Source organism: Acanthaster planci, linkage group LG05 (assembly GCF_054643075.1).
Source record: "Acanthaster planci isolate LZ-2023a linkage group LG05, COTS_SCS, whole genome shotgun sequence".
Lineage (NCBI taxonomy): Eukaryota > Metazoa > Echinodermata > Asteroidea > Valvatida > Acanthasteridae > Acanthaster > Acanthaster planci.
Window position 1 is genome coordinate 6,895,498 of NC_141781.1, and position 27,384 is coordinate 6,922,881.

The 27,384-nt window shown below is 41.9% G+C and overlaps 1 protein-coding gene across 5 annotated transcripts; it reads right to left on the minus strand.

Annotated features, from left to right (window-relative positions):
* LOC110986982 (ketimine reductase mu-crystallin-like) lies at nt 1-26,991 on the minus strand. 5 transcript variants are annotated; one of them, XM_087137267.1, is made up of 10 exons: nt 26,920-26,974; nt 13,339-13,437; nt 8,520-8,736; nt 7,548-7,698; nt 5,089-5,151; nt 4,821-4,922; nt 3,481-3,658; nt 2,681-2,802; nt 1,850-1,934; nt 1-1,554 (listed from the first exon to the last, which is right to left on the minus strand). In XM_087137267.1, the coding sequence occupies exons 3-10, from the start codon at nt 8,699-8,701 to the stop codon at nt 1,481-1,483; spliced, it is 957 nt and encodes a 318-aa protein (XP_086993393.1). In that variant the 5' UTR covers nt 8,702-8,736; nt 13,339-13,437; nt 26,920-26,974; the 3' UTR covers nt 1-1,480. The 5 variants fall into 5 exon arrangements, with proteins under 5 accessions (XP_086993393.1, XP_022105048.1, XP_086993394.1 ...); XM_022249356.2 differs by lacking the exon at nt 26,920-26,974 and adding an exon at nt 20,578-21,205; XM_087137268.1 differs by lacking the exon at nt 13,339-13,437 and having other exon boundaries at nt 26,920-26,991.
* Between the last annotated feature and the right edge of the window lie 393 nt (nt 26,992-27,384).

Below are 27,384 nucleotides of genomic sequence, written 5' to 3' on the forward strand. Positions count from 1 at the left end.
TCAATTCCAAACATCAGTGAAAAGATTTATACAATAACATCGAAACTGTAATTTGTGCAGAATGTAGTTTATGTGACATGAAACAATAATGAAGATCATTCATTTTTTCTGATAACTTATTAATGAAACTTTGGGGCTCATAGTGCAATGAAAAACAGGTCGTTACATTGATATGCATCATTCCCATACTACAACTTCCCCAAGTGTGTTAAATGACACTAAAGAATGGATAGGTGAAATGGTTTGATGTGTAATTGATCAAATTCAGAGCTGTACACACACATATCAAGGTGAATAGTACAGTCATTATCGGCTTATTGAACATACAGAGTAAATGGGAAGTAAAGCAAATTTAATATCGTTCGGGTTGGGTACCTAATGGAAAAAGTCAAAAACAAAATTTCATGGATAAGACTAACAGCTGCGCAAAAAATATTTCAAACGTGGAACATATAGCCTACATCAGGACAACAACCGACGAGAAGACCGCTCAACGCTAACCCTAATCTGCGTTTCACAATACCAAAGCAAAATGCACTTCTCTTTAAAAAAATTCTTGTTTTACAGAGGAAATGTTGCTTGTCGAACACGACTGGCGTCTTTCCTCAAGAAATCTTGATTTGAAGGGTTTTCATGGCACCTTTAAAACCAAAATACAATTCGTATTTTCTGCCCTAGTACGACAGCACGGCGGCTACTGTAGAGGAACCTCTATTTCACAATAAAGAAATCATCTGAAAACATAACCCAATGCATTCAAGAGTACATGAAACAAAAATCTCGTTAGATATAACATACTCGAAAATCAACTACACAGTATATCACATAAACACCTCCACAATAAAGATGCAATCGACGATACATAATGAAAGCAAGGAAAGGTTTATATGAAAGGAAAGCATATCCAAAAAGGGCAATACTGATGACCACAATTCTGATTGTGTTGCCCTGAAATGACTGTTTGGATATTTATACTGTAATTTATTAAGAACGATGTTACCAGTGTTTTCCCAGGAGCTTGTTGGAGAAATCACAAGACTGCTCAGTCGGGACTCATACTTACACGACTTCTTGCTTACTAGTGCAGACGCTTTAACCATTCAACCAGTAAGCAAATTCCGGCTGATTGATTCAACCCCCCTCCCCTAAGCTAGCAATTTACCCACAAACTCCCAGAAAAAAAAAGAAAATAACCAGTGCTGAATGAACTTCGTTGGTGAAGTGCAAACCTATCATCTCATTTTATATATTCCCGGCACAACTTTCAAACCGACATTAATGTTGATCTTGAAATTATTTTACACTTCAAATTAGGGGAGGAGAACACCAAACCGTGCCTTCTATCTACCAAGTTCTCAAGCTGTGGTCACATTATTCACATACTGAGTTTAGTTCTCTTAAGCTGAAGCTCAGAGCAAAATGTGCCAGTCTATCAAACACAGCTATTCAAGAACTACGAGCTGGACATATTCCGGTGCGTCTAGTTCCCGCCTGCTGGCTTGTAGTATTTGTCATACACGAGTTTGGAAGCCGCGGCATCCTCTATGGCCAACCCTGAGAAAAAAAGTGCAAGAGAGCTGTTTGAAAGAGGATTTTAAGTTTTTGATGTCCCTTTTAAATGATCAATACACATTTATCTGCGTTAGATACAATGTTGTCAGAGGTGGGACTTTTTACGAAGCGAACTTGTAACGCTTTGCAATTGTTGGTGTCACAGACTGATGAGAGGCATTCATCTGTCTCTTTTTGTTCTCCTACTTGAAAAGTGCAATCCTAGCTTTCAACCATTCCATCGAGATCAGCAAGGTCAAACAACTGAATTCGGATATAAAACTGTAGAAATTTGTACCCAAAGACTTGAACACTGTCGTTTCATTCTTCCTAGCTGGGAGTTTCCCCAGAGCGACTTCACCAATTTCTCCAAAAATGTTTGCCTGTTGGAAAAACAGAATAGGCATATCTATTAAAATAGGGTTCAAACATAAGAGCCAGTATGGAGTACATAATATCCTCCCTCAGTTTTGAGTATGGAGAATAGGGTTTGTTTGTGCATGTCCACTAATAAAACTGCAATATAATTGCCGGTGTCTCTTAAATTGGAAATACCGTTTAGAGTCCTCCAGACGTCAACATGGCTAAAACGAAAATATTCTCCCAGACACCAGAGGTGGCATCTTGATTTTTAATATTTGTTTCTCAGTTGCTACCTGTTGACCACAAAAAATCCTAAACATATAGACAAATTCGGTGAGAGGAATTAGAAGCCATGACAGCGGGGCCATCCTATTGGCATGCAGGTGGTACGCGAGCGTTACATTTCTCTCTGACCAACTGGGTATCGTGACTTTCCAAAGTGCGCACGCGCGCTCAAATTAAGAAGGTGTGTGAGTGCGATGGCCCCGCAGGAATGGCGTCTCCTCGGATTTGTCTATATGAGAATTTTCGGTATACATTCTGTGGTATATAGATGTAATCTGCTCCGCCAGATGTAATGTTTCCATTATCTACTGCAGCAATTTCCCAAGTTCAACAAAATCTCCAGTTTTTAGAATGAACTTGTTCATGTTGCGCGGCCGTGCTTGTTATGAATCTATTACTGTTCAGTTGGTCCACATTGATACGGCCAGAAGTCTCTTGTCGTTGTAGTCACGACTGTGACCATGACTATTGACTGACTTACCTCAGATTTGACAATGTCCCCAGATTCAGTAGATGCACTTTGGACGCTGTCAACGTAGATGACAGCACGGCGAATCAAAACGGGATCAAGTTCTTGTTGAACAGGTGTGATAGCGCCAACGCCTACGAGCCCGAGAATGGAAATGTCGATGATTCTTAGACATAAAAATGGTCTTAGTGTGTTTTCCATGTTCAGGGCCCATGCCAAGGAGATTTGTCATCTTCAGCCTGCGGCACGAGTCTTGGGCAGGTATACAATCTTTTTTGCCGTTTAAGAAAAAATCATTAGTATTACTGTAGTTGGCATCATTTCATTTCTGATAAATTTAATTTTTGAAGCACAGCACAAAATCAGGTTTGTTCACTTCAAGGTCCCAATATCAAGGTGTAAGACAACAGCCAGACAAAGCATGGGTGAAGATCAGTGAACACTTAAACTTAATTAAATGTTTGAAGCTGGATGAGAAAAAAAGTGACCAATATAGAGTGACACATGTGTCAAGTGTGGGGCGGACCAGTTCATACATTCAACCCTTGGTATCTCAATACCCCTCCCCTGGTTATTCCTATCCTCACACAGTGAGGGTCAGTTCGAGATGAAAAGATATACAAATGTAACTAGGCATACACCGAAATACTTTGACCTGTTTTAGATTGCAAAGTTGATTAAAATTAAGGTTGACTGGTCTAAGAATTTGAAATCAAAAGCTGTTTATGGAAGCTTGTAGTGAACATCCTATTAACACATTCCTGACACAGACGATCACGTGCTTCTTATTATGGGGATGCTGAAACACTTACAATTGACATGAGCTCCGTCTTTGACCCAATCGCTCATTAGAACAGGCGTGTGACTGCGCGTGACAGTTACGATGACGTCCGCATTGTTAACCGCCTCTTCTGCCGTCTCGAAGGCCGCACAACCGAACTTCTCGGCGAACGTGACGGCTTTTGAAAAGGTTCGAGTCCAAACACGAATCTGACAAACCATAGGGGTAAAACTTAGATATGATGAGCATTGTAATAACAACCTTCTAACAGTCATCGTTTCAGCTATGCCTTAGACTAACTTTATTAACGCAAAAGTAGGCCAACAACCTTGATTTGGCGCTCTGGCTGCATAAAGGCCTTTTTAAAAAGACATTCGTGATACACTGCAAAAACCCCGCTGTTATCAGAGGAAACAAGGCCTTCCTTCACGACAATAAAAACCAGAATATAAAACAAAAGCATGCAGACGAAAGTCCCAAATGATATAATAAAATGTTCGCAACGCCCTAGAATTGCCAACAAATCCATGTTTTAGATTGTTCAGTACTCACATATTTCAATGATCTGGCTGAAACCAAACCAACCTGACGTTTAATATATAAGGAGCAATGATGATAAACCAAGTGTGTTCACATCTGACGCGGCAGCCATTTTAAATCTTGCGAATACGTTTTTTTCCGGCAGTAAATATAAGCCGTCAAATAATTACGCCCCACTGACTACAAACATTGGACAGGCGCCATAGACACTTCATTTTGACGTCTTCCCCTTGCAATCGTCCTTATTTTTTAGCCAGCAATTTCTTCTTTACAGATAAGTATTGGCGCAGTCTAAGGCCTCTTTTATGCAACCGTGTCTTACACTAGCTTGTAGCACTTTGGAGTTTCTTCAGATCATATCACGTACACGTAAGTGCACAAGCTGTATGCGAAGTAGTCTCGGGTCCGAGCCCAGTTAACCAGCTAAGCGTACCGGCCCCACCAGCCGCGGGCACTGTGGTTTGCAAGTTCCTATTTTCTAACTTCAACACATAACAGAAAACATTTAAAAGTCAATAAATAAAACAATACCAAATTTTTTTAGCCCATTCGATCAACAAAGACCTCAAAGCAACGAACACATAGACGTTTGTTTGTGTCGAAGGAAATGGGCACAAGATTAGCGACAAGCGTTCCTACTGCGCAATTTTCAGAAGGCAAAATTTGTCTCTCGAATTCCTTCCCTTGAAAATCATGCAAATGCGAACAGTCATTTTTATTATTACAAATGGTATCATAAATTTTCACAGGGAGTGTGTTTTATAGCCCGACAGGATGCATCCAGGATGGTATGTGGCTTCAATACGACTGAATTAAGGTTCATTTACTTACTTCCGAAAATTGGATGACCTGTGCAAGCGCTTCCAAGTGAGCTCCAGCGACCAAACCTGCTCCCAAAATGGTCAATATTCGGCTGCCTGTCGGCGCTAGGTACTGTATACAATCAACCAAAAATCACCGGGAAAAAATATGGAGTCTACAGAAGTTTTATCCGAATGTTTCAGAATTTGGCACAGTGGCCAATCCTGTTATTTCAATCGACAGAGAGCAATTAATGTTTTTTTAAAAGCTGGAACCATAACATGCTTGACATAGTTACCTTTGTAGCTACCGCAGAGGAAGCTGCAGTCCGCATACTTGTAAGCGTCTCTGAATCTACGATCTGAAATGTGTAATTTCGAAGATACTTACTTTCAATACCTGGTTAACATCAAAAGGCATGCAAGGCTTCCCTTCACACGCACCCAATATATTCTTGGGGGGAGGGGGGTATCCTCACTTCCAGTTTGATATTAGTCTTAGCCTTGGACGTCATATTAAAAAAAACTTGACTTGCGATGCCTTATTACCAATCGGAGCCATGATTCACTGACAGCCATTTTACCGTGTCGAATACAAAGGCGATGGTTGGCTCGCTTGCCATAGTAACTCTTGATGCCACAACCGAATTTGATAAACAATTTGATAAGCAAGCCTTGGGATTACGTTTGTATTCGGAACTCAGTTTGTAAGATGGCCGATGGTGACTTCAATTACCACTGTTTACTGATTAATGTCATTATAGGTCCAGATTAATTCTAATGAGGTCTGTGTTCTTGGTTGCAATAACATTTTTCTCTAATATATTCATAAAATTATGCACGCAAGGGCACAAAATGGCCTTGGTGGTAAGAAGTGTGAGCGGGCCATTGAAAACGTGAAGGGGTGCGATTTTGATCATGTTCTCTCAGGTTTTCTGGCTTTGTTCAGTGTTTCTTCAGAAAATCCCATTAAATCGTTTTTGCTATGAAACAGCACGAAAGGAGACCGGCTTAGATAGGGCAATTTCGTGCGCATAGGAGAAACCACGATTGCAGAGTCTTTTTACAGAGCACTAAATCTCCCGCTTAGATTAGAAACTAATAGCATTCACCTCGATTTTTACGATTTGATTAACTGCATAATGTACTTAGTTAACGGCATATCTTTGGAGGCTATGGCAATCGTATTTGCAACGATATTTTCCATTTTCCAACAAGCGCGGGGAAAATAAAAATGGTTTATTTTCATTTTTATTCACTTCTGTTAAGCTTGTTTTCCCATATCGACGTAAGAAAAACAGAGAGCAATGCAATACAGACGCAAATTGCAACGCGGACATATGGAAACATACCAAACGGAGGTGTCGCCGACAACGCAGACAAACGCAAACCAGCCCGCGAACGATCGGCAAAGTTGAGCCTGGCTCGACTGTCTGCGTCGAGTAGCCCTAGTATCCCAATACGAACACGCATGCTGGCATGGCCTGCGTGCAACGAGTTCCATGAATTGTGCCCATTTTCTCCCCATTTTGCCCATTCTCTGTTAATATTACAACCTTATGATCAACTACATAGCTGACCATCAATGAAATGCATGAAACTGAAATGCATGAAAGTTGAGTAGAGGTTTGGCATCATGAGGCGGTACAGTCAATCGAAACGGGTATGTTCCGGAAAAAAGGAATCAGGGATATTCGGACGCCATTTTGTTTCAATTTTTGGGTGGAATGACGTCATGCACCGTCTCCTCTGTTCGCGCTGCGTCTTCACGTCTTGATTGGCCGTCTGTGTCATTAAGGTGCCCATCCATATGTACGTTTTTGGGTGCGTTGCGTACTGTACACGATGCGCTCTATCCCGTTAACATACGTGTGCGTTGCGTTGGGCCGTCAAAATCGCTCCGGGAGTGATTTTGACGGACACCCTGACGCCTGGCGCGTTGACGCACATATAGAAAGGCGTCTTTACAAACGACCATATGGAAACCAGGCTACAGTAGTTCATGATATTGAATCAGACAAATACAGGAGATTCACAATAGTGCGCCCCCAAGAGTTTGCAACGCGTTGACCAATCACAGAGCGCAAAATTTGTCGACCCTTTCCAAACCTGCAATGGGTCGACAGATTTCGCACACAATGATTGGTCAACGCGTGGCAAACTCTTGGAGGCGCACTATAAAGTATAAAGTGCACGTACGACTAACAATTTACCACCACTCCAACAAGGCTTGCAGAATCGAGTATGTTTCCAATACCTGCATCAGCATACGGAAGATAATCCCTGACAAAGACAATTTATCCTGTTCATGATGCTTGTAAGCCGCAGAGGTATGAAACCTTCCAAGGGCGGAATTTAACTTTTAAATTACAACCTGTCCAAGGTAAACTGGCTTAATGACCAATTTGTGTCAAAGTTAGTCAAAATTTCCATCATGCATTCATAATTGTATGGGTACATGGCTAAGACCAACCACGGATCTGTCGTTTTGCATTGTAACTAGTGAGATATCAAAATGAACGGAAGGAAAGGCTGCTTCATTCCAACATTTTCTGGTCGGAAATGAGCTTCGCTAGTTCATAGACGACTATGAAATGTATGCGTTACGATGACATATCTACTAACAAAATGAACACTCCCGACCAAAATGGCTCCTTTCAACCGATGTGGGCGTGCTTCTGCTCGAAGCGGGTTTTATAATTATAGGCTCACAATGCGACATTGTATTTTTAAGACTAAAAACCTAACGTCTTTTTACCGCCTGCAGGGATCCGTTGTGGGCGCCAAACAGTGCTGTGATGATCTTGACACGCGGTGCATCATCCTCTGACGGCCACGGGGCACTGGTCATAAGCTTGCAGGCTATGATGCCCATGTTCTTGCTGTAGCAAGGCATGGTGAAGAATCTCCTATGTAGCAAAGGAGGAAAAGGCAGACATTTCTGCTGATACAAGTTAACAAGGGCGGCACAACACAGTAAAGGCCGAGAAAGGTTAGTTAACTTCAGGTTCTTTATTCAGTTCTTAATTCGCTCACACATCGTTGCTGGTTTTGCAAAGTGATCCCCGCCGCTTTCAGACAAACTAAAGAAAGATTTCCTATATTTAGTATGTTCGCAGGACTAACAGAGCCTGCAGTTAACGATGCAATCCACTTATGATTTTTTTTTCGCCATCTTCCGCATGAACACAAAAAATGTTGGAGTAAAGAGGGGCATTATCCAGACTTGATGCTAACTTTATAACATTTTGGAGCTGCATTGCGCATCAACACGTTTCATAGCCTTCCGTCAAGGCCTTCGTCTCTGGGATTTGTGTAACTGCAAAGCGACTGGACCGGAGACAACATGCACGAGTGGTGCAGCCACGTGGCCTTTTCTATCTTTTCAGGAATTTTTTGGTGTTTTTCTTTATGTTTTCGATTTTTGCTAAACCGTTGATCGTGAAAATTCAAGGTGCACAGTACCACGGTTTTGTTTGTTCTGGCCGCTATCCAAACACCGCAAAGAAACAGTTCTGCCATAACCATTGCAAGCTCCATTGGAAACTTCCGAAGGAAAACGTCAGCCGAACAGCGCCGCCCCTAGAGTCCCAAAATCTATTCCGAGATGAAACAAAGCAACCCAACTTTCCCAATTCATTGAATTTGAATTTCATTTCATGAGCAAAACTTGATCAGACAAATCTCATTAAATAAGTCTATACCACGTATAGCGCCGACCCCAACCTACCCGTTGCGGTCTTCTACAGGACACACTGTACGTAGTGGCTGTACCACGCCCCCTTCCTTGCCTCTAGAGAAATCTGCCAAGGCGTGCTCTATCACTGGAATCAGGTCCTCATACTTTAGGACATTGTCCACCTCTCGCGAGCTGATGAAAGGAATGAATGGCGATCTGGCTGAGGACATCATAGTTGTATCTGAGCGGCGGACAGGAGATTCGGGAGCTGGATTGAGACACACAAAATGGACCTGAAGAATAAATAGGCTAGGTGCCTGCTGGAACGTATTTTTTCTAAATAGTGTTGGGGGTAATCATAATAAAATGGGCGTATATATTAACAAATATGATCATAAATTGGGTACACGAACTTTTAAGTATAAGACACAACAAAATTGCCTTTCTGACTTGCATGGTAGCTCTGGTACAAGAGCCGAGGGTTTGAGTCTACATGTAGGTTTTTTTCTTGTTGGGAAATTAATTTTTATAATATAAAGTAGAGCCCGACATTTACCTTAGCAGTGGACTAGTGTCCACTAACCTGATCGAGCTTGAGGTTAACCACGCCCGTATATAGTAATCACCCCAACCTTACTAGGAAAAAAATTACGCCTGCTGGAAGGGTCCTCTTCGAGCCATCTGTCTGAGTTCAGTGGCGTGTGGCAAACAGTACAGTCACAGCATGTTATATCGATCAGCTAGCTTGAGCACTACGAATTTGACCCCCGTTTCTGTATCGTTGACTGGAAATTGATATGGTGGGTACACTTGAAGAAATACTGTAAAATTACACGATGTTTTCTCATTAAATATAACAGCTTGACACCGTATAATGTTGTGGCCTAACAACCTTTTATAGGTATGAACACAACATGTACAGGTAACAATTGTACGCCATTTATTGACTTCTTTTTATAGACAAAGCTTTAAATTCATACTGTTGGCAGTAAGATTTACGGCCAACTGCAATGACCTCTTATCTATTCCCACCTCTGCTCATGCTGAATAGCCTTGTTTAGTTGCTGTAAACGTGGGGGCTTCCTCTCATAGTCGGCCGGCCATCGGCTTAAAATACGGCTAAAAAAATTTTAGATGGCGTGTTTTGTTTAAAGCTGGCAACCATGCTAGAAATTATTACTATGGTCTAAAGTTCCAGAAACATCCGGGTGCAAAAATGGCACTTGATCTTGAAGATTAAAAATCCAGGTCAAAAGGTCAGATGAGATCAAATTTCAGGGGTCTCCAGCTCGGTCTATATTCTTGTATAACGTGAAACTGGTCTCAAAATTCTGGCAAATAACCAAATTATTTTCTTCTTTGTATTTACCAAACTAAGTGGGACAACGGATAGTTCCGATGCATGCCGCAAACAGAATCCTGCACAATTAAAGCTTCATAAGTCCAGATGTGTCCCTGAACAGCTCTGTGATAGATTTTCCGCACCCTTCACCCAGTGAGAAATTTATGCTAATTAAAAATGTGTGACATATTAGATACATCCCTAGTGGCGAAAATACACACAGTAATAAAAGTTATGGGGATAGCCTAGTTTTTAGCGATCATAGTACACAAAACACTTCACAATACATATACAATTGGTAATGGAGAAAACTGAAATATCTCTTTGACGAGCCTATTTTGTATTGAAATGTGGCTTCTTATTAAAATATAAGTAGAACGACATAAGAAATGTAAAATTGACCTCATTTGATCCTTGACCTCAGTATATTTGTTCTTCAAGGTCAAAGATCATTGTGGCAACTCGGTGAATCTTATACTTTAGATTGTACTAATACATTTTGTGTGACTGTTACCTTTGAAAATAAATAAGCAAGTTAGCATTGGTGTTTACACATGTTTTGCGCAGGGTCGTGCGTTAAGGAGTAATTTGCAATCTTTTCATGTATTCTTTTATATTTCACTATCATTTTTTCAAATCAAACCTCTGTAATTTGGTTATTTAGCATAACTTTGAGACAAACTTCACCTTATTTCAAAATATAGATCATGTTGGGGGCACCCTAAGATTTGACCTCATTTGACCTTAACTTTTGACCTTCAAGGTCAAGTGCAATTTTGGGAACGGGGCGTTCTAAAATCTTAGACTTTAGTGATACTTTCTAGCATAGTTGCCAGCTTTGAGCAAAAAATGCCATTTAAGTTCTTTTTTCAGGCTCTTGGCTGGCCAATAGCCAAAAAAATGTTCCAGCCAGAGTCTGGCCAATTCCCATAGGAATGTTTGCAAATATCTACCAGATAGCAGACATCAAGGATTGTTTACACAACGGCTGACTAGCTGCCCATGGCCTGTGATATGCCTGTGACCCATAAGCGACCTCTGTAAAGGCTGTCAGGCCTCTTGGAAGCTTTGTGGCCTTCCAGCACGTATGTTCGAGCCCCTCTCTTAGTTGGTGTGCATGCGCACTGAATCCCACTCAATACACTGCCAGAAGCCAGTAAAATGGCTCTTGACTCGGGCAGGTGGACCCCAAAAGTAATCGATCAACATCAACCTCAGATAAAGTTGTTTGCCCCTCATTTTCCTACCAATTACAATTTAAACACTCAAAGTCCCTTTTGCTAACTTTGCAAACTTTAAACATTTATTTTCTGCCACATTTTTGCCCGTCTTTGTCACGTACCCCCGAAGTAACAGAGTCAGTAGCTGAAGCGTTAACATTTTAGGGGGGATTTTTTCAGTTTTGCCGGGTTTTCCCTGAAATTTTTTCACTTGTGAATGGTGAGGAATATCATGAACGCTCTAATGAGAAAGTAGGCCCCTATAATAAAAGAAGGAAACCGTATGAATGAGAACGGAAAGTTTTTGTTTGTGCCTTTAGTCGGGCAATTTGAGGTGATTGTACGCATTCGTGCAATGCAGTAGGCCAACTCGTACCCAAACGCACTCTTATCCAGGGGTGTGTACGAGTATGTGTGCACCATGCCCAATATTCGGACATCTCATTTTTGACCGTTGCCAAACTCAGCCTCGGCGCGGAAATTTGAACCCGCAATGAAAAACGCACCGCATTTCAGACAATGGCTCTCAATCTTGAAAAAAATGAGCTGATACAAACAAATTGCAAACAAAAAATACAAACAAAAAATCAAGTGTGAAAATTGGGCACTAGTAAAAAAAAATAAATCACGGAAAATGACGAAAATGGGTCCCAATGAAAAACGAGGTGAATTTCAAAAACAGTGCAACAATGCTCTGTCTTTGGCGGTCAAACAATAGAGGTATCTTTTTCCTGCCTTCACAGTCATACCGGTAAATCAGGTTTATAACACGTATTCCCCTCGTAGAGGCCCTGCCAATAAGAAGTATAATTTGCAACACAACCTAGTCACATATATGAATGTATAGCAAACACTGCAAAAATCATGGTGCTTAAAATCAACCCTTTTTGGTGTTATTAGACCACACCATAGGGTATTACTTTAACACCGATAGTGTTACTTGCACACCTATAAGTGTTACAATGCACTGGAGGATGTTACAAGAACCACCAAATGACACCAACTTTTTTTACACGAGTGAAAAGTGTTGGTGTAGTCCTCTGATAACATCGGGGGGGGGGGTAAATTTAACACCCTAGTTTTTGCAGTGTAGGCCCATGTACAGCGAGAAAGCAAACGAATATTGTGGCGAAACAGGGTAGCTGCGCAGACTTGTGTTCAGTCTGGGTCATTAATAATTCAGGAACGTGTAAATCATGCATTAAACATGCGCGCGGCAACCAATCAGAGGCGTGCGTAACCTTAGGTCTGGGCGCTGGCTGCGTGGGTTGCCAGAACTTCTCAAGATGGCAGCGTGCTAACCAGAGCTCTGCGGAGTTGCGTTGTCTTCTTATCTGAGTTGTGAGTGCTAACTCTGACGTACGACTGCTGGTGGTTGGGGATCTACCTCAAGTGTGCCTGGTGCGATCGGTTAGTGTGGTACTTTTTCTCAGTTGCCGGAGCTGCCGATTATATCAGATCTTATTGAAGATTAGGGGATTGTTAGACAGTCTCGTTTATTTAAGAAGTGGTAGATTATAGGGTTATACGTGGTGCAGTTGACCACGTAGGACTACCTCCCCGTGGGGATCATTTTGTATAAAGGATAACTGAGCACTGACATTGAATAAACCAATCATATAACTGCCTTTGGAATCACTAGTCACCGTGAGATTTAGTTCATTCCTGTATCACTTGTATTGACATTTATTGTCATCTTTATTGATATGGGAATCAATTACTCAATCGCAGAGCGGTGGTAAACTTCCACCAAACGAACAGCCCCTGAGGCATAGTCCACCGTTGGTTAACTGATATTCCCCCTTGCGTTTGGATAGCCGCTCATTCTTGCGTAAGGTTAAATAAATATATTTGTGGGGTTAGGCCAGGTCAATTCTATCTCTGCTCAGGCCAGTCTGCTGGTCCGCCACAAAAAGGTGTCCGTTGTCCCGTCACAATAGTAAAACCTCACACCATCCACTTCTTTCAAAAGGAAATACATGCAGGTGTCTACGAGTATGTTAAAAGAAATACACAACGTCCGAACTTACAGTCAGAATTGCCTCCGAAAGCAAGCAAAATTAGGCTAGTGCTTTTGATTTTGTTTGGAGGAAAACCGTCAAACCGCACGGTTTGAAGCAGAAGTTTAGCCAAAATACCTTTTCTTAGAAATTTTCCGAGAAGAAATTTTTTTGTACAAGAAGAAGCTTACTTTTTACCTTTCAAACAGAACTTGTTTTAGAATGTTGTATTAAAGAACAATTAAGACAGAACAGTTTGCATTTCAAGAAGTGATCTGGAACTAGAAAAACGACTGTAATAAACCTACCGATCGTTCCACTTGTGTGTACGCAGAGCCCCCAGGTACTGCCGTCCAACGATCCTGTCACTACGCCAACTCGCAGCACAATAAACTGCGCACAGCCCTCTGCAAATGATATACGGGTCATTCCATATCAGACCAACACACCTTTTGACCTTAAGTCTTCCGATGTTAATAAAAATTGCTGTGCTTGTTGGTATCGATGAGCAATAAAAACACACCGATTTTGACGCGATCTGCTCTTCCGTGTGGATACTTTAGTGCGGAGTTCGAAAAAAATGGCCAATTTTAGCTAAAAGCACCACCCTTGAAGAAATATTGCATGACAACTACGTTATCGTTCACATAATGAAAATAACTTGCTCTAATCAACAGTGCTGATTAGACCTCGTTTTAAAAGTAAAGTATCATTCAGAAAATTGATGAATTTAATTATTTTTATAGTGTGTTTCCTTTCCTATTGGAATCTTTTTAAATCTTTCTTGTATTTTTAAAATTAGGCAATTTGTTGCCATTTTTAGTCCACACAACAGTGAAAATTCCCGGAAACATTTGGCCCCCTTTTCAAACAATAACAAAATAATTGATGAATTTCGTATAGAATACAGGGCAACAGAAGGTATTTTTTGTATGAAGAGGCTATTTCATTAGTATTCTGTAACAGAATTGAGTTGAGCTCTGATGAAGTGTTGTGCTGTGGTACTGACTGGACAAAATGTAACACATGAGGGCGTCCAACCTCACACAAAATATATACCCCTGGCACATGGGAAGTCTACAGCTAGACCGTCAACAGCACGTAAGAATTTTGTTTTGTTTGGTCACTTGTACTTGTAAACCAGTGAAGACTAGTGAACATTCTTCCTTGCTGATTTTAGCGACCAACTCAATAGTCTTGTTTTTGGACGGGGTAAACCAATATCCCAGTGTTAAGTGGGAAAGTGCCTCAGCGAGGCGTGTTCTGATGACATTGAACACTACCTGCACCCAAGTGACGATGAATTACTGTGTCTACCTCTTAGATCAGGTTGTGAAACAGTAACCAGTATCTGCAAATTACACTATAAACGATTACGAAAGATGTATTCTGTGAATCAGCCGAAATGCTGTGATCCTCTTCATCAACACAGTGGCAAGATACTGTAGTGAAACAGGGGTAGGCATGGATGCCAGTCTAGGTCATTAACTATTAATGTATGCGTTGACCAATCAGCGGTGTTGTAGAGCACTCGGTTTGGGCGCTTGTGGCGTGCTTGGGGCGTGTACTGTTGGTTAGCTGTTGGAGAGCGGTCATTGCAGACGTTAGTTCACTGGAAGGTCGTGTTGTGGCAGCATTGCAGAGAACGTTGTGTATGTGCTGTGACTGTGTGAGGTACTGTGGACGCTGAACCGGAGAGCGCTGCGTTGAATCGACTGGAAGGTGGAGTAGTACATGTAGTAATGAACTGTTTATTGGGTCTTGGCTAGTGTGGGAACAGTCTAGAGCGTAGGTTGTTAACCCTTGGCTAGGATCTCTTGGTACGGTGATTCGTTGCGAATTGCTTGCCGTCTGTGAACACCATAGGTGGGGTGACGGTTGCGTTGCGATCCGGGTATCATTGAACTGGCGTGCCTTGAGTGGTTTGGTTCCTGTAAGGGTTATTATTATCCCTTGGATTAAATGACCCTGGATAGTGCGGGTTATTATCCCTTGATTAACATTCCACGTAGATTATCACTGCTTACTAGTAGTGTGTACCGTTCGTAATGGTCTAGCTTATGTTAGGGTTGCTAGGTGATTAGGTTTATAACGTGAGGCATATTGAGTTGCCTTGTGAGATGTATTATACAGATAAACCTTGTGTCTTGATATATACCTCGTTGATTTATATCTGTAATAAACTTATTGCACTAATTTGTTGTCCTTGAAATCCTGTATCATTGTGAATGTTATTTAGGTTTCCCTGTATTTAATTGCTCTGTTGCCAGATAGATCCTGTCTTTCCTAAGTGGTGGTAAACTTCCACCCAATAAACTGCTCCTAGGCTTTTTCCCCCGTTACTTAGCTGATATCCCCCCCGCCCCCTGTGTCTGGGCAGCCGCTCATCCTTTGCGCAAGGTTAATAGATATATTTGTGGGGTTAGGCCAGGTCAATTCTATCTCCGATCAGGCCGGTCTATGGGATTCGCAACAAGAGATGTCAGTTGTCCCGCCACAATGGTGTCAGAAGTTAGATGCTTAGGTTTGATTTGTTGTGGTTTTTAACTGGTTGTAGAGAGTAATAGTATAAGGGAAATTCTTGCCGAAAGTTTCGCACTAAACCTCATAGAGGATTAGGCCTAATTGTTACAAGGTCACGCTGTGTTATGCTGGACGGATGGTCAATTGTAGTCATTGTCCTTGGCCTGCTCTGCATTACCCTGGTCCTTGTGGTTCTCTGTTGGACTTGGCTCGTGGTCCAACAACAGAAAAGGGGAATTCGTTGGCTGCTAGCTCAGAGGAGCACTAGCACAAACGAATACGAAACAGTAGTAGTAAGGGCTGTGGGGTCACCTCTAGGAAAGAGGATGACAAGGATTCTGTCCTTGATGACCTGAAACTCTTCAGAATGGAAGTTCAGTAGCTCAAGTGGGAAAAGGATCATCTCTCCGCTGAGCTAGAGGCTGTTAGAAAAAGGTCACACTCTGAGATTGTAAGTGAGGCATATACACCTAAGGGCAGGGATATACCTCGTGTGAAAGTCGACTCAGAAGTAGGCTGGAAGTTGCCAGAGGATACCTCCCAAGTATGCCTCATTGAAGGCACGAGATCTTTCCAATATTGGTACATCACCTGAATTGGTTCCAAGGGGGAAGGGGGGCAGGGGAGCGTGGGAGTATATGTCAGATGGGGTTAACCCCCACACCAGTAGTTAGCCCTTGCACGAGTCCTTTTGCGAACAATGAAGATGATGGTTGAAGGGAACGAGGGTTACATTGTAACTTGCTTTAATAGTTTTGTCACAACTCCAAAAGTGGTGAAGACATACAGTTTTTGGTGGTGAGGTTGATTCGCCCGGAGAGGGACCTTAGTCACTCAAGAAGGAGTCACTGGTTGTCTGTGGTGAGGTTTCTGGTAAACCTCCAGGTAAGTCTGGCAGGCCTATAATTACTCCCGAGCGATACAATGGTATTAAAGTTCTGTGGGACGATTATTACCGACATTTTGAGGCACACAGGAAGGTGAATTTGTGGAGTGAGGAATAGGCAGCTGAATTCCTGGCTGCTGGTCTCCAGGGTGATGCCCTGCGAAGTCTTGGTAATGGCTCGAAACAGTTCACTTACAGTGAACTCGTTAAGGTGTTGAAGAGGAGATTCGGTCCTGGTCATAAGGCCGAGAATTATCTTGTCGAGTTGAAAAAAAGGCGACAGGGGCCTAAAGAAACTCTACAGGAGTTGAGCCAAGCAGTCCGTGATCTCACGGTGAAGGCTTATCCCTGAAGAGGCACGAGAGCGCCTTAGGAAAAACCACTTCGTTGACGCGGTTGGTAGTCAGGCCGTGACGGAAGGCATACATCACGTTCGTCCGGGAACATTGGATGAAGCAATACAGGCCGCCCCGGAGACCGAATTTTTTGTAAAGATTGAGGCGGAGAGGAAATCTGAAAAAAGCCCGCAAAGTTTGCGAGGGCAATTGATTCAGACATGGAACATCGTCTTCAGAAGCTGGAGGAAAGTTGTAGTCATCAATCAAAGAAGATAGACCAAGTGGTTGAGCTACTTACAGGACTCGCCAAATAGGTCTAAATCTAGGTGAACAGGCTAAATTCTCCTCATAGGCTGTCACCACAGCCTGGGAAAAAGAAGCCCAGTGAGTCGAAGTGTTAGAAGTGTGGTGAGATTGGTCATTTCTCTCGGAAATGCCCTAAACGTGGCAACCAAAGGAAGGAGCAGGGAAATGCCAGCCAGCCGACCGAAGGGCCCGCGGGAAGGCTGGATGTTCCAGGGGGTCCAAACCAGAAACAACCGAAGATAGAAGAAGGCAGAAATCAGAAGGCGGAGATCGACCCAATAGAGGAATTTCACATTAGCGCCGTCTGCGCATATCTCCATCGAAACCAAGGCTCTCTGTGTTGAACTTCATCGCGCGCGCCCGCGGAGTCAACACAGTACATACAGTAGCCCGTTCGTAAGTGTGACACCACTTCAATTTAAACCACGCCCACTGCACAAGATACACGACCATCGCACGTACGTTAGTTCGCGGTAAATTGTCGTTGTTTCTTTTGATTTTACGTGTCGAGTCATCCTGAAAGACTCTTCCATAAAAATTTGCAGCCTGAAAAGTCTGAATTTAACATACCTTTATGTATTTGTGTCTTGACTCCTTACTTTCAATAGTCTGATCGTATTAAGAATTGAAACTAACACATACAGCCTCGTTTTCAAACGCGGAAGTGCGCAGATCGACGCTAAAAGCGTCGTATTGGGATCCTTCTATAGGCACTCAACCTAATTTTGTGTTGGACCTAGATACGGGTTGTTTATTGATGGTGTTGTGCGAGGGGCAAACTGTAGGTTCTTGGTGGGCTCAGGGTCTACAGACACATTGGTCAGTAGTCGAGTCTACCATGAAATGACCAAAGAACGGAGGCCTGTGTTGGACATGGAGAGCACCAACATTCGACAGGTTGATGGCAGTCAACTGGGTAAAACAATATACCCAGTGCAAGTAATATTTGCCGATGTCAAACAAATATGACGGTTTATTGGGTATGGACTTCTTGTTGCCTAGTGGTGGAAACCTAGATTTCCAGAGTCTCAAATTAAGACTGAATGGTGAGCGCCTGAAGTGTAAAGCAGTACCGGAGAGCTGTTCATTGGAAGGGTGCTAGTCGCCGAAACCATTTAAATTCCGGCAGGCCATGAGGCTGTTGTGCGTGGCGAGGCACCGACTACCTGTAAGGCAGCTGATCAGCCGGCAAGCACTGAGCCTGTGGAAAGTGGAGGTATATTGGCTGAGTGAGATCTAATGCTAGCCAGAACAATGGTCCAGTCGAAGGCGGAGGTTCTTCCTCTACGGATTTTAAATCCAAATAAAGAGAAATGGGTTCTTCGGAAGGGGACGGCTGTTGGCACAGTAGCCGCTCATCCTTGCGCAAGGTTAATAAATATATTTGTGGGGTTAGGCCAGGTCAATTCCATCTTTGATCAGGCCGGTCTACTGGGTCCGCCACAAGAGGTGTCCGTTGTCCTGCCACAGTACTTTCCAAAGGGTTGCGTGAGATAACATTACATTAATCGGAAACATATGGACACCATGGCCTTATACCTGGACAGAAACTCTGCCGGAATTGTCGTTCATCAATTCTAAGAATACAGCAGTGCATGTTGTTTCTGAACTTCAAATGTTTTCAAGTACGGTACCGATTCCTCTGCAGTTGATGAATAATCAATTAGTCAAGCTACTCATTACAAACGCCCATTCAGGATGTGGCTGCTACAGCATCACTTTCATCAGTAAATCAGGCTCTTGAGACAATCGGCGTTACTCCTACTCCTATTCAGTGTAGAAAACTTAAAAAGATTTAATCGGATTCTTCTAGAGCAGAAACCATACTTTCAAAAACAGTTGGTAAAAAAATGCAAAAAGATACTTTATTTTTAAAATACGGTCAAAGGTCACAGATGCCTGCCAAAGGTCATCTTGATATTTGATTCACAAAGCTACATTTCCACAACATCAGTGAAAAGAGCATGTCCTTCTGATTATTTTGATACCAAATTTGCATATATTTGATAAACAATGAGAGGGTTGTGTTATTTTTACTAAATGGGTGGATTTTTTAAAGTGAAAACTGTCCATTTCTTGACCTGCCCTGACCACATGGAAGAGCGGATTCCACTAAAAATTGGCGTGTATTTATTAATCATTGATGTCTACAAGTACATCAATTTTTATCAAAATCTGAAGACCTAAGGTCAAAAGGTGTGTTGGGCTCGCATGGAGTGACCCACACTAAGCACGCATGCACCACAAAGTGTGACGTGATGTGGACTGGAAGTGTGCAAATGAATGGAGTACACACGCGTGTTGGTTCACGCGCTGATTGTTGCACTAATTCTTTTTATACACATAAAGGCGCCTTCCATGATTACGTACGTTTTGGGGTTGCATTGCGTACACGATGCGTTTCACTTTCACGGACACAAAATCAAATCGACTCCATAAACATAACACGTGTATGCGTTGCGTTCGGCCGCCAAAATCGCCCGGGGAGCGGTGCTGACAGACAGGCAACGCTTGGCGAAATTGTTGACGTGCATATGGAAGGGTGCCTTAATTGTGCCCGTGACGTATTATCTTCAGTACCCTCATAATCCGCCCCGAGTTGAAGTGCGACCTCACCGGCAAAAGACAGAGAGACTGGTACTAAGTTTTCCAACTAAGTTCTTGCACGTATTCGGCCTGCATGCACGCCAAGTCCGTAAATTGCAGCCATAGATATCAAAAGAATAAATGTCGCCCTGTTCACGTGACCTATTTAGCGCGTCCACGCACGGCGAGAACATTCTCTGCACAAGCAATGGCGTGCGGGCTTGCTTCCCATCTGTCTGATATGTATGGCTGTCAGGGCTCTGACATTTGGCTATTCTTAATTAGGAATGGCAAGCCCGGATCCTATAGGATGCATCGACAATCAAAATAAATAACAAGATCAAACGGTCTTCTGGAATTCCAATATTCTCCATTCCAATGTTTACAACACGAGCTCGATATGGTATTAGAAAGTTAACTTCTGACAGAATTAGTTAATTACTTACAGGTCTGTGATTAAGTCATAAAATCTCAATTATACTCAATTAGTCAATCAAGTGACTCTGGGATCATCACATCAATCATAAAAAAGAAAGGTTCCATTAGATATCCATTTTAATTTATTGAAATAGCAAAATTAATCGGTCCACCATCTGTTGAAGTTTCTGTAGCCCCCTGAATCTGGCGTCTAACAAAACCGCAGTAGATCAGCCCAAAACTCGGTCAAGCATGCTCCAATTTGTTTCCTTTCCAACCTCGATCTCCACAATTCCAAATTACCTCAAATCTTATATCATTATCCTTATTTTCATAAATGTAAATTTCCGATCTTCTCGAAAATCATCAGCCTCGGTCTCCAAGATCAGCTTAATAGTCTTGCTACTACAATGACGACGAAACTTCATCATCTGCAGCCTTTTACTTCGATTACTTAAAAGCAAGAAAATAATCAATATTACAACACTTACGGTAATTTGCTGAACAACTGTCTTGGGAGGTGAACTATTGCCATGAAGTCGTTAATGCCGACCCGGACGTCTATGTGGCTGGAATTAGGCCCTAGTTTGCCTAATTCTCACGGAAACAGATTTACCCGTCCTTTTCCAAAGTGGTCAAAACAGATCCACAACAAAGCTTAATCTGCTGGCTCAGATTTCTGATGCTAGGGAGTCAAAACCGGTCTTGCATCACAAGTCACTCTCCAAACCTCTGTCTTTCTCGAGCAAGTCAAAAATGACTCCTGACTCTCTGACATAAGAAAACCCCAACATGCACCCAAAGATTCTAATTGTGTCCGATTGTACAATGCGACCTATTCGTCATCGACTAGCATGATTTGATTCACAATAATACGATGGGCGTGCTGACAATTACCACGGCCTGAACAAAATACTGTTGCGTAAGACGGGAAGGCGTTTTCCCACTTCGCGAACGCCTTCTCTGAATGGCAGAGTTACGTTTACGCGGGAATGACGAACAGTTGATTGGCTAAAACTTTTGGACGATTCCATTACCTTCGGGGTAGATTAATTTATACTCAGAATAAAAACAATCAACGGAACACAGTAAAAACATAAACGGAAACACACATTCAATTCATACACTGGTTGCACTGTAACAATGGCAAACCATACATTACAGAGTAAATTCGTTACGCATACTCAGCATGCTCCGCGTCAAACGCACCATTGATCTCCATCATAAACGCGCGCCCATGCGGTGAGTACCAGAAAAAAATAAGCCTTTTTTTGTTCCGCTCGAAGCGCATACGCCGTGTTGACAGGCGCTGACTAGAAAGTTTTTTACACTTAGGTCAATGGTACTGAAGGAATAACCGCGTTCGTGAGAAGCCTGCAGAACAGAGATTGCAACCCCTTTTTTCTATTTCTTGCAGAAACATAGCTCAATTCATTTCACTTATCTGTTTTCCTCCATTCTGATAGCTTTATCAAGGAGACAAGAATATAAATGTATTGGGAAGGGAAAATGAGAGAGACGAATTCATGATATGAAGTCCAAGAAGGGGTAAACGTGATAAACGAAAGAAGTTCAACCCTATAAATCCTTGAGTTTTTAATTCAAGTAAGTTGTGTACCTTTCTAACAGTTAAGTGCAAATGCAATCACCTCGTCGATGATCAGGACTGACAGGGCGATATTTAAAGAATTCTTTAAGAAAAAATGGCCGTGTTGATCTGAATCATATAGTTGGCAAGGTATCCATCAGAAACATCACACCAACTTTATTATTATTAAGGTCCTAATCGTTTCTAGTAATAACACTAAGGATTCCTCCAAAGCGCCCTGGGCACTCTCGCAAGCCTGAAGAAACCTGTAGAGAGGAGACAATGAGAAGCAGTCGCAGATTTAGAGGTGGGAGGAAAAACCCCAGAGGAATATTCTGGGCAAAACCCACGCAATCAGGTAGGGACCTGGCCGGGATTCGAACCCGGACCGCAGAGGTGGCAGGGGAGGAAGGAGCCACTACGCCAACCTGACTGATGATGAGCTCACGGACGACCTGACCAAGTTGCTGAGGGTTTGCCCCGAACTCTCAGTCTGCTTGCAAAGCTTTAGACCTATGTAGATATACAGGGACAAAGTGATTGATAAGAGTCGATGTATAAAATGTGATCACCAATACAGCAATCAATATTATTACTGTGTGTCCGATACCAAGCAAGACCAAAAATATCACAATCAATGCCATGCCCAGTAAGAGTGTCCAAAGTCCCACTGAAATCTTTGCAGCTCCTTGCAACCCAGAGGATCCTGCGCTACAGAAAATCTTTCAAAAGCAACGGCTGCTACAAAGGAGTAGGAAGCGAACTCCATGGCATAAGCGAATCCAATATTGATGATCGTGTTGTATGGTTCGTTGGGCTGCGGCGCCCACGTGTTGACCTGGTAAAAGATCAGCATCAGTCCATCGGCGACAGCCAGGTTGGATTGGTAGACAGTTCGCATGGACTTCACCCGGACGATGACGAAGAAGAAGGCGAGGTTCAAGAGGATACCAAAAGGTGCGATTATCGTGAAGCTATAGTCTGAGACGTGTCATTATTATGTTGCAAGTGAGTGTCAGCCTCGTAGAGCTTGATCTGTTCGTCCTTCAGTCCGTAATTGATTGCGGTATAGCTCATCTCCTTGGTTCAGAGATTTTGGTCTTATGTTTGTTCTCAGAGCTCGTCACCTATGATTTGATAAATGACTGTGGAAAATGACATTTACCTGATAATTATAGACTTACACGCTGGAACTAAAACACGTTAAATGTTTTATAAGTCAGGTTTACCACTATTAAGTATGGTGTGAAAACAAGTATTCCATAGTTAAAAGGGAATGCGACGTGGAAGTACTGATCTTAATCCTATCAGTTTCTCAACTCCGAAACTGCAACAAATTGAGTTGACTTGAAGTGAAACTCTTTCATTGCCTTCACTTTGGAGGGAAATGACGTACCTCGAAACCCCGTTTGCAAACTTTTCTAACGTACAGTACGTGTGCTTCAAATACATAGTCGAGTGAAAAGAGAAATAAACATTGCCACTTAGAAATGGGTTGACCATTCTGCCAGATTATAAGTAAAAGGTTTTTCATAGAGAGAGGAGCTTCAAATAAAACATTCTGTCCTGCTGTGAAAAGTACGGAGGGGCGATTTGAAATCTATTGAAAAATACGATTGTGTGAAATATATATGCAGTTATATAGTTGATAAACGTGCGTCCGATTTTCACCTGTTCAAAGCAACCAGTAAAAATGCACCTTTGTTTCCGCATTAAACTTATTTTAGGTTTTTCGGAAATTTAAAGGGTGTTTGGGCATCGTTAGCGAATAAAGTTCACATCACATAAACGTCATTCCGACCAAAAAACCTCAACGTTATACATATATTTCAGCAAAACCCAACACAGTCACTTGACCAAAACAAAGTAGTCAATCCATGGTATAATTTAACCAATATTTAGTTAGTCACACGAGTTGAAAGATTAGTCATTACGTTGGTGCGATGACTGATAATAATTCGTTTTCAAAAAAGGTTTAATTTGACTAATCTTTTGGACGATTAGTCATGCCGGAAAGTTAAGTAGTAATCTCTAAAAATTAATTAGTAATTAAGTAAAATTAATTGATCTTTACATTCGTATTGCGAAACTAGTAATTAGTCTGCGCCACCAATAATTAGTCAGCTATACATTCTCAACAATTTAGTTTCATGCACAATTCACAAGTACATCATTAAAAATTACAAGTGATTGATATCACAAAGTCAGCATACACTGCCCAAAAACTGGTTGTAATTATAATTAAACACTGCATAAATAAACCTGTTACAAATACGTCAAATACGATGCTTCAATTTAACAAGGTTTAAGTTTTGAGAAACGTAAATGGTAGTATATCCATTCGTTTGAAGCATCAAATTCTCATCCAAATACATAATGAATGTTTGCGGCTGCAAAAGTATAGTCGAACTTTGATAATGCCAATTTTTTTACAAAACTACCAATTCCAATTTTTCAATATTTTAGAGGAATTTTGTAATGGGTAGGCCAATTTTGAAATAAAAATTTCAAGCTGAATCAAGTTAACAGTCAATATTGAACTTTGTATGGGCTTAATGTTAGTTAGTAACAAGGTCTCAGCCACGGGGAAGAATTTCGTAATGGGCTAGGCCCATTTTAAATTAATATTTTAAACTAAATCATGTTAACAGCCAATATTGAACTTTGTATGGGTTAATGTTAGTTACAAGGCCTTAGCCACGGGGAGGAATTTCGTAATGGGCTAGGCCCATTCTAAAATTAAAATTTTAAACTAAATCAATTTAACAGTCGATCCTGAACTTTGTACGGGCTTAATGTCAGTTAGTTACAAGGCCTCAGCCACGGGCGAGGTACGTGGGCCCCTTTCCAGTCTTTAAACCATGAAAGTCAGTGGCAGTGTGCCAAGTATTGTCGTGGGTGTGTTTCACTCGATTTCTTCACATCTTAAATCATCGTTACTTCGTAACATCGATGCATTACAGTCCTGCAATGTGTTTTAACCAACTCCCCCTTTACATTTGACTGAGTCGCCACAGCACCAGTGAGGGGTCAACCCACCTCTTAGCGTACGACCAGCAAATTAATATGGGCAGACTAGAGCACCCAGCCTAGACCTGTATGCTAACTGAACGCTCACGGCACGTTAGGCTAGTCCCCTAGTTTGTGCGCATGCGTACTGAATCCCACTACAGCCAGAAACCAGTAAAATGGCTCTTGACTTGGACAGGTGGACCCCAAAAGTAATCGATCAACATCAAGGCAAGACATATTTGTTTGCTCTTCATTTCCATACTGATTAGTATTTAAACACTCAGAGTCCCTCTTGCTAACTTGCGCACGATAAAAATCCATTTTCAGCCAAATTTTTGCCCGTCTTTCTCACGTACCTCCAAAGTGAGAGAGTCAGAAGTTGGATGGGAAGTCAACATTTAAGAGGAAATTGTGTCAGTTTTGTTGGGTTTTCCCTGTAGCCTTCGTGGCTGTGTGTGTAACAGCAAAGTGACTAGTACAGGAGACCAGGCGAGTGGCGCAGCCATAAGGCCTTTTCCAACTCGATTTTGAGGTTTTTGCGGTGAATTATTCTTAAACTTCTTGTAAATAGTGGAAGCGGATGAGTCTCCGATATAAACGGCATCAACTCCAAAGCTTATACAATGTTTCCACCTGGTTTTTCATGAGGCCAATAATCGGTGAGATGACAACTGTGATGCTTGTTGTGGGCAGGGTGGGGGATACTTGTGCTGACGTTGGAGTAGCACTAGCAAACGTGTTTTGCTTTGAGCGCTCAATATTTCAAGCACTGCCGTTAAAAGGCAATGCTTTAAATATGGAGCTCTTACCATATCCCGTGGGTAAAGAGACAAAAACGTCACACCCGTGTACAGATGCTTCAATAGCACTTCCAGCAGCATATTCTAAAGAACTGCCCAAATACTGCTCAGACAACTGACCTGCACTCACGGCCACCGACACGCTTGACACGCTCGCTACCTTTCGCATACTTTCAACTTGCATAAAAGGTTAATGTATGCTGACCCCCTCGCTTATAATTGGTTGGGATTTTTGGAACGGGGAATTGAAGACAAAGAAAAAACATAAGAAATTTCTGACACGTTGGAAAAGGCTTCTTGGCTGCGCCACTCGTGAATGTGGTCTCCGGTCCAGTCGTTTTGCAGTTACACATAAACACAGCCACGAAGGCCTTGACGAAAGGCTAGGTTTTCCCTGACATTTCTGTACTTGTGGATGGTGAGAAATATCGTGAACGCCCTAATGAGAAAGTATCATGCAAGAATGAAACTGGATGAATAAGAACGGAAGGCTTTGTTTGTGCCTTTTAGTCGGGCAATGCGACGTGACTGTACGTGTTAATGCAAAGGAGTAAAAGCCAACTCATAGCGAAACGCACTCTTTTCCAGGGGGTGCGCTTGTAAGTGTATGCCGTGCCTCAAAGTCGGACATCTCTTTTTTAACCGCTGTTGCACTCGATGCGGAAATTTAAATCTGTATGAAAAATGAACCTCATTTCAGACAAATGAGCTGATGATACAAACGATTCGTCAGTCTTCCAGACAGTATCACCGATGATCTGAGGGGAATTTGACAAGGGTGAAAATTGGGCCCTAAGTAAAGTGAAAAACACGGGAAAAAGGTGAAAATGCAAAACGAAGTGAATTTCAAGAAAACGTTTTCCTGCCTAGAAGTAATAAACTTTTTTATTCATAAGAGTTACTAGTCTTTCATGTGGCATCAAAGTTATCCAAGTTAACCTGGCAAAATTGTGAAAATTAGACACAGAGTTAGGTTTTAAAAAACGAGAATATTTTCATAACTATCCTTTGTCGTAAATTTGCCATTTTCCAGAGATATTTCTTACAAAGCCATTTGACAAATTTGGTAGATTATTGGCAATTTTAATCACACACGCGGTCTTCAAGGGAAATGGTGGTACAAATCCCTCACATGGTTCATCACCAATATGCGTCGACTGCCAGAATAATTTCTCAGGCCGACAACCAAGAGTCAACATTGCAAATGCACAAATTGAATGCACAAACTAATCTATGGGGATTGAACATACGTAGTCCGTACATAGATCACGGACAGTGTTGAACGCATGTGCGTCAGGCAATGCATGGAATTTTGCTTATTTCGTTGCTTATCTTGACACCAGGTCTAAACTATAGCAAGCTGTATCTTCAATAGAGACCAAATAATGCCGAAGTTAGAAGAGTAAACCGTTAAATTATACTTTGAAACTTACCTCAATCAGACCAGTTAGTGCTCACTCGGCAGGCTACTCAGGTGATGTAGGCCCGTGTACATTTACATGAACAGTATATGAAAACTATGGGCAGCCATCAGGCCAAAAAACAGTTGCACAAGCATAAAATTAATACGAAATTAATACATTTAGTTAAGTTTACCGCAATTATACCACCCCGCAAAATAATATAACCCCACACTATTATGTAACCCTGCAAAATTACACAACTCCGCCAAAACAGGCGATTCCCCCAAATTAACCCCTAACACACATTTATATAGGCCTACCCAGCAAAAATTTACTTCCCAAAAATTATACCATTCCCCAAAATTTCCATGCTATAAATCAAATATTGCCATGTGTGCCAGCAGCCGGGCCTAGCTTTGATTGTAGTACGGACGTTAGAGGCTTCAAATTTCCACCAATGGATGAATGACTTTCACGTACGTAAAGTTTCTTTTG